This window comes from Manis javanica, chromosome 8, assembly GCF_040802235.1.
Source record: "Manis javanica isolate MJ-LG chromosome 8, MJ_LKY, whole genome shotgun sequence".
NCBI classification, from domain to species: Eukaryota; Metazoa; Chordata; class Mammalia; order Pholidota; family Manidae; genus Manis; species Manis javanica.
The window spans coordinates 93,655,413-93,668,268 of record NC_133163.1 but is presented as its reverse complement, the minus strand read 5'-3'; the positions used below and the strand labels follow the sequence as shown (position 1 = coordinate 93,668,268).

Sequence of the window (12,856 nt, the reverse complement as noted above, 5' to 3'; positions counted from 1 at the left end):
AATATCCCTGATGAACATAGATACAAAAATACTGAACAAAATATTATCAAACAAAATTCAAAAATACATCAAAAAGATCATTCATCATGATCAAGTAGAGTTTATAACAGAGATGCAAGGATGGTACAATATCAGAAAATCCATCATCATCCACCACATCAACAAAAAGATGGACAAAAACCACATGATCATCTCCATAGATGCTGAAAAAGCATTCAACAACATTCAACATCCATTCATGATAAAAACTCTCAACAAAATGGGTATAGAGAGCACGTACCTTGACATAATAAAGGCAAGCATCTTACTTATTACCTTTATTATACTTAAAGGCCATAGCCAGCTTCTTACTTAACAGCAAGAAGCTGAAAGCCTTTCCTTTAAGATCAGGAACAAGACAAGGATACCCACTCTCTCTACTTTTATTCAATATAGTTCTGGTGGTCCTCACCATGGCAGTGAGACAAAACAATGAAATACAAGGCATCCATATTGGTAAAGAAGAAGTCAAACTGTCACTGTTTGCAGATGACATAATATCGTACATAAAATGCCCTAAAGAATCCACTCCAAAACTACATGATCTGAGAACTGAATTCAGCAAAGTTGCAGGATACAAAATTAATACACAGAAATGTGTTGCTTTCCTATACACTAACGATGAACTAGCAGAAAGAGAAATCAGGAAAACAGTTCCATTCACAATTGCATTAAAAAGAATAAAATATCTAGGACGAAGGAAGTGAAAGACCTATACCCTAAAAACTACAAGCCTCTCATGAGAGAAATTAAAGAAGATACCAATAAATGGAAACACATCCTATGCTCATGTATAGGAAGAATTAATGTTGTCAAAATGGCCATCCTGCCTAAAGCAATCTACAGATTTAATGCAATTCCTATTAAACTACCAACAGCATTCCTCAACGAACTAGAGCAAATCGTTCTAAAATGCATGTGGAACCCAAAAGTCCCCAAATAGCCAAAGCAATCCTGAGAAGGAAGAATAAAGCTAGGGGCATTATGCTCCCCAACTTCAAGTCCTCCTACAAAGCCACAGTAATCAAGACAATTTGGTACTGGCACAAGAACAGACCCATAGACCAATGGAACAGACTAGAGAGCCCAGACACAAACACAAGCATATATGGTCAATTAATATACAATAAAGGAGCCATGTACATACAATGGTGAAATGACAGCCTCTTCAACAACTGGTGTTGGCAAAACTGGACAGCTACATGTAAGAGAATGAAACTGGATTATAGTCTAACCCTATACACAAAAGTAAACTTGAAAAGAATCAAAGACCTGAATGTAAGTCATGAAACCATAAAACTCTTAGAAGATGACATACGCAAAACTCTCCTGAACATAAACATGAGCAACTTTTTTCTGAACGCATCTCCTTGGGCAAGGGAAACAGAAGCAAAAATGAACACATGGGATTATGTCAAACTAGAAAGCTTCTGTACAGCAAAGGACACCATCAACAGAACAAAAAGGCATCCTACAGTATGGGAGAATATATTTGTAAACGACATATCTGACAAGGGGGTTAACATCCAAAATATATAGCAAACTCACATGTCTCAACACCCAAAAGGCAAATAACCCTATTAAAAAAATGGGTGGAGGATATGAACAGACACTTCTCCAAGGAAGAAAATCAGATGGCCAACAGTTGCATGCTCGACATCGTTAATTATCAGGGAAATGCAAATTAAAACCACAATGATATATCATCTCACTCCAGTTAGGATTGCAGTATTGAAAAGACTAAGGGCAACAAATGCTGGCGAGGATGCGGAGAAAGGGGAACCCTCCTGCACTGCTGGTGGGAATGTAAGCTAGTTCAATCATTGTGGAAAGCAATATGGAGGTCCTTCAAAAAACTAAAAATGGAAATACCGTTTGACCTGGGAATTCCACTCTTAGGAATTCACCCAAAGAATATAATTTGTCAGATTCAAAAAGAATATGCACCCCTATGTTTATTGCAGCACTATTTACAATAGCTGAGAAATGGAAGCAACCTAAGTGTCCATCAGTAGATTAATGGATAAAGAAAAGGTGGTACATATACACAATGGAATACTATTCAGCCATAAGAAAGAAACAAATCCTACCATTTGCAACAACATGGATGGAGTTGGAAGATATGCTCAGTGAAGTAAACCAGGTGGATAAAGACAAGTATCAAATTATTTCCCTCATTTGTGGAGTATAAACAGTGAAGCAAAACTGAAGGACCAAAACAGTAGCTGACTCACATACTCCAAGAAGGGACTAGCAGTTTCCAAAGGGGAGGGGTATGAGAGGGCGGGTGGTAGGGAGGGAGAAAGGGATTGAGGGATATTATGATTGGCACACATGGTGTGGGGGAGATCATGGGGAAGACAGTGTAGCACAGAGAAGCTGAGTAGTGACTCTGGCATCTTACTACACTGATGGGCAGTGACTAGGCAATGGGGTATGCTGGGGACTTGACAGTATGGGTGAATGTAGTAACCACATTGTTTTTTCATGTGACACCTTCATAAGAGTGCATGTCAATAATACGTTAATAAAAAAATTTAAAAATATAAAATGAAGAAGGATGATGAACAAAACATGATCTATAATTACAATGGAGTATTATTCAGTATTAGGAAGGAAATTCTGACACATGCTATTAAAATTACATGTGTGAACCTTGAGAACATTATGCTAAGTGACATGAGCCAGAAACAAAAAGACAAATAGTGCATTATTCCATATATATGAGGTACCTAGAGTAGTGAAATTCAGAAATGGGAAGTAGAATGGCTGGAGGGAGGTGGCGAATGGGAGAGTTGAATGGGCCCAGAGTTTCAATTTGGGAAGATGACAAAGTTCTCGAGATGGAAAGTGATAATGATTGGAAAACAATGTGAAGATAATGTCATGAACTGTACACTTAAAAATGGTGAAAACGATCAATTTCATGTTACATATATTTTATAAAAGAAGAATAGGAGCAATGTGGCAAAGTGTTAACTGTGTGAATCTAGGTGAAAGGGCTTTTGAGAGGTGGTTATGCTATTTATTTTTTATGCAACTTTCCTGTTGCTTTGAAATTTTTTCAAAATAAAAAGTTCACTTAAAATTACCAGGAGGGAACAAAAAAAACTTTAGATCAACTACAAAAAAAAAAAAAAAATCACCAGGAGGGAAGTTCTCTAGAGATAAGATACAGACCATTTGGGATTGCTTCTACTGCAGGAGTTGCAGGTACCTCTGCAAGTATCAGCATAGTGTTAGGAAGTTAATATAGTAATATAGGCAAGCATTGACTACCTTATGCTATTTGCTTTCACATTTTAATAGTATCATCATGTCTTTGTTGACTTAACTTCTTCCTAAGGATGTGGAATTGACTACTTTCCAGTTTCTCCTCTGTCTCTTTATATTATTTTAATTATTATGATTCCTAGAACATTAGGGACACCTATGTTCAGTATTCAAATAAAATTACCTTCTAAAACAAAATGTTTCATAAAACCTGTTTTGCCATTTCTTTGTCACTGCTGCTTCTCATTCACAGATACGTAAAACCTCTGCAGTTACAGGGACTGAGTTCAAATTCTGGCTCTGTCTAGTTCTGAGACGTTGTGCAAATTATCTCATTTCTTTAAGCCTTTGTGTCCTCATCTGTAACCCTCAAAGAATTATGAGGCTTTAGGTGAGATAATAAATGTAAAGCAAAGCATAGTATCTGCCATATAGTAAAAATGTAGTACATGTTATTAATTAGTTATATCATTGGTATATGATGAGATGCAATTGTATAGGTTCATGAGCAACAGAAGGCAGTCTAGGGATCAGACTCAACTATGTGTTAAGTACAAGTCAGTATGTAATACTTTAATATTGCAGTATAAAAGGGTTACATAATAGTTTATCATTAAATTCAGGACTTGTCATATCCTCAGTAAAGTTCTCTGCCACTAATCTCCCATATTATGAGTTTCCAGAGGAAAACCATGAAATGACTGTAAAGGTTGCTGTGAATAGAGTCTTGAGGTAGGATTAAACCATCTGGGGTTCTTTTGTATAGAGAAGTCTGTGAGATGACCTCAGAAAAAGGCTAATGAACTTACTGTATAGCACTTATATTTATTGTTTGATTCGTTAAAATATGTTATGGAATTATTGGAGCAAATAAGATTATCTCAGTCTTATAAGAATTTATCCAGATCTTAAAAATTACCAATTAAAGACCATCTCAGAGGAAATGGCTTTAACCTCTGGAATAAAGGATTTAGGTTAGATGATTAGAAGAAAAATTTCTGACAATGAGTTTTATTAAACTGTAAAGTGAGTTAACATAGGGTCTGATGGAATTTTCTTGTCTGGGAGGTCTTTAGAGGTAGAATAGATTTCTTTCTGTCTGAGATGGCTTAGGTAAAAATGTACCTGTAGATAGGTAAATGTGCTGATGGTCCTCTGCATTTTAAGAGGCAGTAAAGGCCTTTGGCTTACCTAACCACAGTCAGTAACAGCCTAAGTGGGTAATTATTCTGCCTGTATTTTCTTATCTTTCTGGGTAATTTAATGATTAATTCAATTGGCACACCGCCTAACAAGGAATACAGTTTTTCTTCACAGTTATTTAAGGCTCTTATTTTATTTAGTAATGGGAATGGCTCAAACTCATTTATTTATTTATTTTTAGTCATGTTTTTTGTGGTTTAATTTATCCTTTTTAGAGTACAATTTTATGAGTTTTGTACATATATAGTTTGTCAAATAATCAAGAAGGCCTATTTATGTCTTGCTTGGGAGGGGAAATAAATAGCAGGACAGAAAAGAGCAAAAATATACTGACTTATGGGGAACTTTTATGGATATCAATGTCAAGATTTGCCTACAATAGGACCGGGTTTTTCATGCCATCTCAAATCAAGCAGATGAATTCACTCTGTCTATGTAGTACAGTTAATATTGACTTGACCTGGTCCTTTTAGGATTAAATTTGTTTGGTTTTGGTCTTTCACTGCATTAGGAGTAGAGGAAGAGAGGAGTCAACTATATATGATTTCAAGATTAAGAAGTGGGATGTGCCTCTGTGTGCTCCATTCCATTTTTGCTCCAGTAGTAAAACATTCTGGAGACTCTAATTATATTCTGGTTACAGCAACAATAGATTATAGATTTTTCAGGACAGTTTCATTTCAGTCTATCCTTTTGTTCCCTTAAATAACATATACTCAAATGGTATGCTTTGATTTTTGGCTTGGACAATATGCTCACTAATTTATAACAGCAGGGAGAAGACTGGTTTGTAGGAAACTCCATTTCAGCTTAGCCTAAATCAAGTGCTGAATTGAGCATTTGTAGGACTGGAGATTCATGGTTGGACTGTGCCTAAGTCATTCTGAGTCTAGGGTAGAGAGAGAAAACTACCTCATATTGAATGCCTCCTATGTCTATGCTTGGCAGCGTGCTTGGTGCTTTGCTGCTGTGGATGTCCACAGCTGCTCTGGCTAGAATTCTGTGCCAGATCCAAACACCACTTAAATTAAAAAAAAAAAAAAAGGAAAGAAAACTCACACATATTACATATTCCTTGTGGGGCCTAGTTCATTAACACAAGTCACAGCTGGCCAACCCTTTGTTAAGACTCTTGCACCATAGATAGGATGATGGACTCAGGGCTTGGAGGGATCTCTGAGGTCATCTAGTTAAAGGGGTGCCAGCTGTTCTCTTTACCAAGGACTCTGAGAATCGCTGTGCTCAGTTCTCTCAAGGGGAGGTGCAAAAAATGTCTGGGGCTATAGTCTTCATAGGCTGCAACTCCATAAGAGAAGGGCAATGATAAGCAGATGTGAAGCTTCAATCATGTTACAGATTGGTAAGGGCAATGGGATTTACTGAAGTTAATGGTTTTCAGGAGTCCTCAGACAACATAAATGGGGAAAACTGGCAGAGACAGTGTGAGGCCTTCGATTCAGGTGGGGGCCCACCAATGGGATCTTGATTGACACAAGTCCACTCCAAAGAGTACTCCTCTCTTCAGTTTCACCAGATCAGAAGTGCTAGCCATCCTGGATACTCTAATTTGCCCTTTTATTAGGAAACCAGGAAATCTCCTTTTCCACGGAAAAGGGTGAGAGAAGGGGCCTTAAGATGCATGAACGATAGAAAACAGGTCTTTTCTCTCATGTCTGAATAGCAGTACAAACAGTCGTCCTGGGGGCAGGGGAATATATTTCACGCCCTCTCAAGGTCCCCTAGGTTCAAGGATACTGTCATTCTCTGGCTGTACTAAGGGGTGGGCCTGCAACGTCCATGCTGCCATGGAAACACGCCGCCGTGTTCTTTTTTCTTACGTGGGGCGGGGCACTCTTCCTCAGGCACCTATCATCCATAGAGTTTCTTGAGTGACGGGCAGCAGCAGCGAATGGGCCAGCCAATACTGCGTGACGCGACGGGAAAAGGGGGAGTTCGCGGCCGGTGGCGGCGGTGGCGACAGTGGCGACCTGGGCATCGAGCTGGAGGGACCTGGGGAGCGTGCAGAGACCTCTAGCCCGAGCGAGAGGGACCTCCAGCCAGGATGCCTGGTACTGTTTGAAGAAAACTGGGGGCTCAGTCAGCTCTGAAGGCGTGGGTTTCGGGTCTGAGGGCCTGGCTGACCGGAGGGGGCGGGGTGGCAAGCATGGCGGCGGTGACGGGGAAAGGGTTGGAGGGCCCAGCAGAGGGGGTGGGGAAGCAGTAGCTAGGAAGGCTGGGTGGTCGTGAGGAAGCGTGAAGGGCTGTGGGGGTCTGGCTAACACAGACCACAAAAGGAGACTTTTGGGGGGTAGGTAGAGGCGCCAGAAGAACGTAAGAAGAGTTGTGGGGGATGGAAAAAGAGGCGGGGAGAGAAGAGGTTAGGAAGGAGGGGAAAGGGTGTCTACAGGAAGGTGTTGGACAAAAAAGGCAGAGAGGGATAGGCAGGCTGATTGTAAATAACGAGGAAATCGGGCCCTGAGAGGTATGATAGGAAAGGGCAATTATAAATATAATGCTCTAACTGGTGGAGTTCTAGAATGGCCCCCTTTCCCAGCTCTTGTACTTCCGCTCCATTATTTAAGCTCAGACTGAAGGAGGAAAGCTAGTAGGTTACACAGAACTGATCTTCTGTTAATTCCATTCCAGGGGAGCAGATGGACCCTACAGGAAGTCAGTTGGATTCCGATTTCTCTCAGCAAGACACTCCTTGCCTGATAATTGAAGATTCTCAGCCTGAAAGCCAGGTTCCAGAAGATGATTCTGGTTCTCACTTAAGTGTGCTATCTCGACACCTTCCTAATCTACAGACACACAAAGAGAGCCCTGTGCTGGTGAGTAGTATCTTGTTTGGAAATGATTGAGCAGTTTTTTTTTTTTTCCTAATCTAGACCAATCAGTAAACCTAGGTACTTAGGAGATCACTGTCTCTTGGATAAAGTTGGTTGGAAAAATGAAGTCAACAGGTTCACAGGAAGTATGTCTCATTTTGGGTTATTTCATATATAGCGGGGATATTATGTCTGTACATTTTCTAGGATGTTGTGTCCAATCCTGAACAAACAGCTGGAGAAGAACAAGGAGATAGTAACAGTGGGTTCAGTGAACATCTGAAAGAAAACAAAGCTGCAGGTGAGGTGTTTTTTCACAAGGGTGCTCTTGTTGGAGCTGGGTGGATTTAAACAATGTGGTTGTAGTGAATGCATGTAAGGAAGTTTAACACTTTATCTGGTGTATAGTAGGCACACAAAATGTTGGTTTTCTAGTATAGATGATTAGAGTGGCATCTGCATTCCTGAATTTGTATTGAAGTTTGGTGGCATGTCTTTTGTGCTAATATCCAGTTGTTTTTTCAGACCCCGTGGCTTCTTCTCATTTGGACACATGTGGTTCTATCAGTCAGGTCATTGAACAGTTACCTCAGCCAAACAGGACAAGCAGGTATACTAGTGATTAAAGTTATTTATTTACATTTATTAGTGGATCAGTTCTTTTAGCTGTACCTGTTGCCTCATCCCAAACATAAAGGGGTTAATCTTTTTTTTTTCTTATGAATTAGTGAGTGGGATTTGAGGAATGTATTTAGTTAGTATCATATTAGTATAGGTAGCTGAAATCTTTTGTGAAGGTAGTAGCATTTTTTACACCTACATGATTTCAAATTGTGATCTATTTGGGATGTGAAACAAAATAAGCATTACTCATTTGTAGCATAGGTATGACTTATTAGTGGAGAAAAAAAATCATCAAAAAAAACAAATATATTATTGAAACTGTAAGGTGTGCTTTCCACCTTACAATCAAAGACCCTCACCAGTTTTAGATCCAGAATGTTGAATTCATACCTGTTGTCTATGTACGTCTTTACATTGTCCATTAATTGAGTTTATCCTCTATATTAGGCACTAGATTGGGTGTTTGATAAATGCTTCTATTTAATTTCATCCTTAAAAGTAGCTGTACAGTAAAGACATCAAGTAAAGACAATGGAAGTAAAGACAAATTACTTCCATTAAGTGGAGGACAAAACTGGTGGGTGAAGAAGTTAAATAACTTGCTATAGAATACATTGCTAGTAAGTGGTGGAGCTGGACTTGGAGTCCTTCTAATTCAAGTGCCTCCTCTTTCTTATTTATTTATTTATTGAAATAAAGTTGATAAACAATGTCTTACTTTTTTTTACTACTCAGTGTTTCTCAGTCTTCTCAAATTCTAATATCAAAAGAGAATGTAAGCAACTAAAGGGGAGATAGATAGGAGAATGTTAGTTTGAGGTGGTGAAAGACTATGGTTTTATCTCAAAAATAAGTTTTTTTTGGTGTGCTATTTAATATTTACTGTTTGCACATAATTTTTTTCTTTCAAATCATCAATTGGATGCTATAGAACAACTTGCAAATTGGTGGGCTTATTTTGGCCTATGGGTGGGTTTTATTTGGCCCACACAAGGTTGTAAAATATATTTGAATTAATGGATAGGATTTAAAAATGGAGGGGGAAATTTCACATTAAACTTGGATTTGCAGTTCAGAAGTCAGCTATTGTATTATTGGCAACAGTTGGCTGGAGCTGTGCGTAGCAGCCAACCTCTGCTTAGATAGGGCATGAATGCTATGGTCTGTCATAGTCCCTACAATTCATTAATACATTTGGACACCCAGGCCAGGTGTTCTTTAGTTATTTGTTATAGTGCTTGTGCTTTTGTTCTTAATACCCAGCCACTTCACTCATTTGTGATACCTTGTTTTCTTTCTGTAGGCATTTAAGTTTATAATAACTCTAGGAACATGTGCCAGGCTTATCTATATTTTTGTGGCTTATCATTCTGATTGGAAGCAGTGGGGACAGGAATTATGCATACCTCATTATAAATAAAGCAGTGCTGTTTGAGAAATCCCATGCTTTTTCTTTTCCCTTTTTGCATCAAAGTGCTCTCTCTCTAAGAAAATCTTGAGTGCTTATATTTAATAAATGAGCAGGCACTGTGGCAGTTGTTTTAACAAGGGGTTAGCTTGCTTTGCTTTCTGTAGACATTTAAGTTTATGATAACTCTTTAAGAACATGTGCCAGGCTTATCTATATTTTTGTAGTTCAACATTCCTGATTTGAAGCAGTTGGGGACAGGAAGTGTGCATACCTCTCACTGTAATGAGGAATATTATCTAAACTATAAATATGAATTTGTAAATGAAGCAGTACTGTTTGAGAAGTCCCATGCTACTAATTTTCCCTTTTTGCAATGTGTTGCTCTTTGGGAAAAAAGCCTTGAATGTGTACATTCAATAAATGTGCAGGCACCATGGCAGGTGTTTTAAAGACTTTTTGCCATCATGGAGCTTATAATTTAATAGGAAGACAGATGTCAAATCATTACATAAATAGCTATTCAGTTAACAATTGTGTTCAATGCAAATAGGGAGAAAATAGAATATATAACCTAATCTGGAGGGTAGGGGAAAGCTTTGAGGAATATGATCTAAACTATAAATATGAATTTGTTAGGCATAGTTGAAGAGCTGGAGAGAAGCGTGGCATGTGAGAGGAGGAGCTTTCTAGAGAAAGGGAACTGCATGTGCAAAGACCATGAAGCTGGAAAGAATTTGGGATTGTTTGCAAAAGGATGAAAGCTCTTCAGTACACATGTATATTGATCTCCTTATATTGTCTTTATTCATTAAAGAAGATATTTTGAAAAAGCTGCTTGTGAACGAACTGTTTGCGTAAAGTACAAAAAATTCTTCCAATTTCATTTAGTGTCCAATAGGTGTAAATTGATGGTCCTAAACATGGAGCATCCTAAAATATAATACAGAAGAAATACAGATTTTATATTTCTCTTTTAAACATTTTTAAAAATCGAGGTAGTGTAGATTCATATGCAGTTATAGGAAATACAGAGTGATCCTTTGTGTACTTTGCCCAGCTATCCCCAGTGGTAACGTTTTGTAAAACTGTAGTATGATACCACAACCAGAATATCAATATTGATAAAATCCACCAAATTTATTCAGATTTCCCTGGTTTTACTTGTGTGTATGTGAATTTTTTATACAGTTAATCACCTGTGTAAGTTTGTGTATCCACCACTGTGGTCAAGATACTGAACAGTTCCAGTACCACAAGGAACACAATACCCTAGTGTTGCCCTTTTATAACCACACCCACCTCCCTCTCCTTCACCTGAACCCCTGGCAGTCATTAAATAAGACTGTCCTCCATTTGTAAAATTTTGTCATCTTAAAGTGTTTATAAAAATGGGATCATATGGCATGAAACCTTTTGGGATTGGCTTTTTCCAGTCAGCATAACTCTTGGGATATCTGTCCAAGTTGTTTAATGTTTCAATCGTTCATTCCTTTTTATTGCCAAGTAGTATTCCGTGATAAGGGTGTACCACAGTTTGTTTAACCATTCACCTGTTGAAGGAAATCTGGGTTTGATTCTGGTTTTTGGCTCTTAAAAATCTGCTATGAGCGTTTATGCAGAAGTTTTTATGTGAACGTAAGTCTTCATATCTCTAGGATAAATGGCCAGATGGGCAGTTGCTGGGTTGTATGGTAGTTGCATGTTAGTTTTTTAAAAAACTGCCACACTGTTTTCTAGAGTGGCTATGTTTATAGTCCTACTAGCAATGTGTGAAAGATCCAGTTTCTCTTCATTCTCACCAGCATTTGGTGGTGTCACTTTTTTATTTTAACCATTCTGATAAGTATGTAGTAATATCTCATTGTGGTTTTAATTTGCAGTTCCCTAATGGCTAATGACATTGAATATCTTTTCATGTACTTATTTGCCATCTGTACATCCTTTTCAAGGAAATGTCTGTTCATGTCTTTTTTGCCTACTGTCTAACTGGATTGTTTGTTTTTATTGTGTTTTGAGAATTTGTTGTATATTATCAATACTAGTTCTGTGTAGGACATGCGGAATGCAAATATTTTTTCCCATTCTGTAGCTTCTCTTTTCAGCTCCTTGAGAGGGTTTTTCCAGAGCAGGTGTTTAATTTTGAGATAAAATCTGTTAAATATTTTTAATAATATAAATACATCATTTATTTTGAAAAGAGCTTGTAATGAGAAGCATAGTATCCTTTCCCATTTTTAGTCCCCTTTCACAGAGGCAACCCTCTTTTAAGTATTTGTGTTTTTACTTCTTTGGTAGATTATATTCCTAGCTCTTAATACTGTTGTAAAACTAAGTAACACTATTATACTGCCATTTCTTATTTTCAATTAAGACAAATGAGTTCCATTATGAAAGATGAAGATTTAACTCATAACAACTACACTCTCCTAATTTTTTATAATAATAATTTTAGTTCTTTTTCTGACTACTTTTGTACTTCTAAATAATAGAGTTAAATCTTTGTTTTCTTTTTCCATCAGTTTTAGACAGAGGAGAAAAGTTCAATGTTAGTACTACTATTTGTCTGTAATCTGATTTATTTCAAGCCTTTTCTTTTTTTTTTAATTTCAAGCCTTTTCTAATCATTCTACAAATATTTATTAAATATTTTCTATATGTCAAGCACTGTTAAGTTTCGGATATCCAAAGTGATTAGAAGAGATAATCCCAGACTGTAATGTAGTTTACATTCTTATTTGGGATAAAGCAATACATGATAAATAAGTCAAATATATAGTATGTTAGACACTGGTAAGTGCTGAAGAGAAAAATCAGAAAAAGGGGATAGGAAATAGCAAAGGAGTTGTAAGTTTAGATAAGGTCGCTTAGGGAATGCTGCACTGTTACATTTCATTAAAAGTCTTAAGTGATCTCTGTTATCTGGGATAAGTGCAGTCTGTGCATAGAGAACAGCAGTTGCAAAGGCACTGAGGCATGAGTGTACCTGGATTATTTGAGGAATGGCAAGAAGGTTAGCATGGCTGAAGTGGAGTGATTGAGAGGAGTGGGAGAAGAGAAGTAAATGGGATCAGAATATGTAAGGCCTATGAGTCACTGTGAATATGGCTGTTACACTTTGTGAGATAGGAGGGCATGTAAGGATTCTGAGCAGAGGAATGATACGATCTAACTTAGATCTTAACAGGATCACTCTGATTGCTGAATCAAGAATATACTGAAGGGTGTACAATTTTTATTCGTCGATTATACTTTGATAAAGTTGAGAAACAAAAAAATAAAATAGGCTATTTAAATAAATTAAAAAAAAGACTGAAGGGGTAGCAAGGACAGAGGCAGAAGACCAACTAGGAGACTTGAAATAATGTGGCAAAGTGACTGGTCACAGTAGAAGTGGATGAAGAGTGGTGAGATTCTGGATTTTTGAAAATAGATTCAAAGACAGATTGGATGTGGTATATGAGAGAAAGGAAGGAGGTAA

General features: G+C 37.7%; 1 protein-coding gene across 5 annotated transcripts in view; it reads left to right on the top strand.

Moving 5' to 3' along the window:
- The first annotated feature begins 6,431 nt into the window (after positions 1 to 6,431).
- The window catches only part of TP53BP1 (tumor protein p53 binding protein 1), a 92,953-nt gene continuing 86,528 nt past the window's right edge, over positions 6,432 to 12,856 (top strand). For all 5 annotated transcript variants that reach the window (XM_017665211.3, XM_017665212.3, XM_017665209.3 and 2 more), the window contains exons 1-4: positions 6,432 to 6,584; positions 7,162 to 7,346; positions 7,551 to 7,644; positions 7,869 to 7,953. In XM_017665211.3, the coding sequence (XP_017520700.3) occupies positions 6,578 to 6,584; positions 7,162 to 7,346; positions 7,551 to 7,644; positions 7,869 to 7,953 (371 nt within the window). In that variant the 5' untranslated portion in view covers positions 6,432 to 6,577. The remainder of the gene's footprint in view (positions 6,585 to 7,161; positions 7,347 to 7,550; positions 7,645 to 7,868; positions 7,954 to 12,856) is intronic.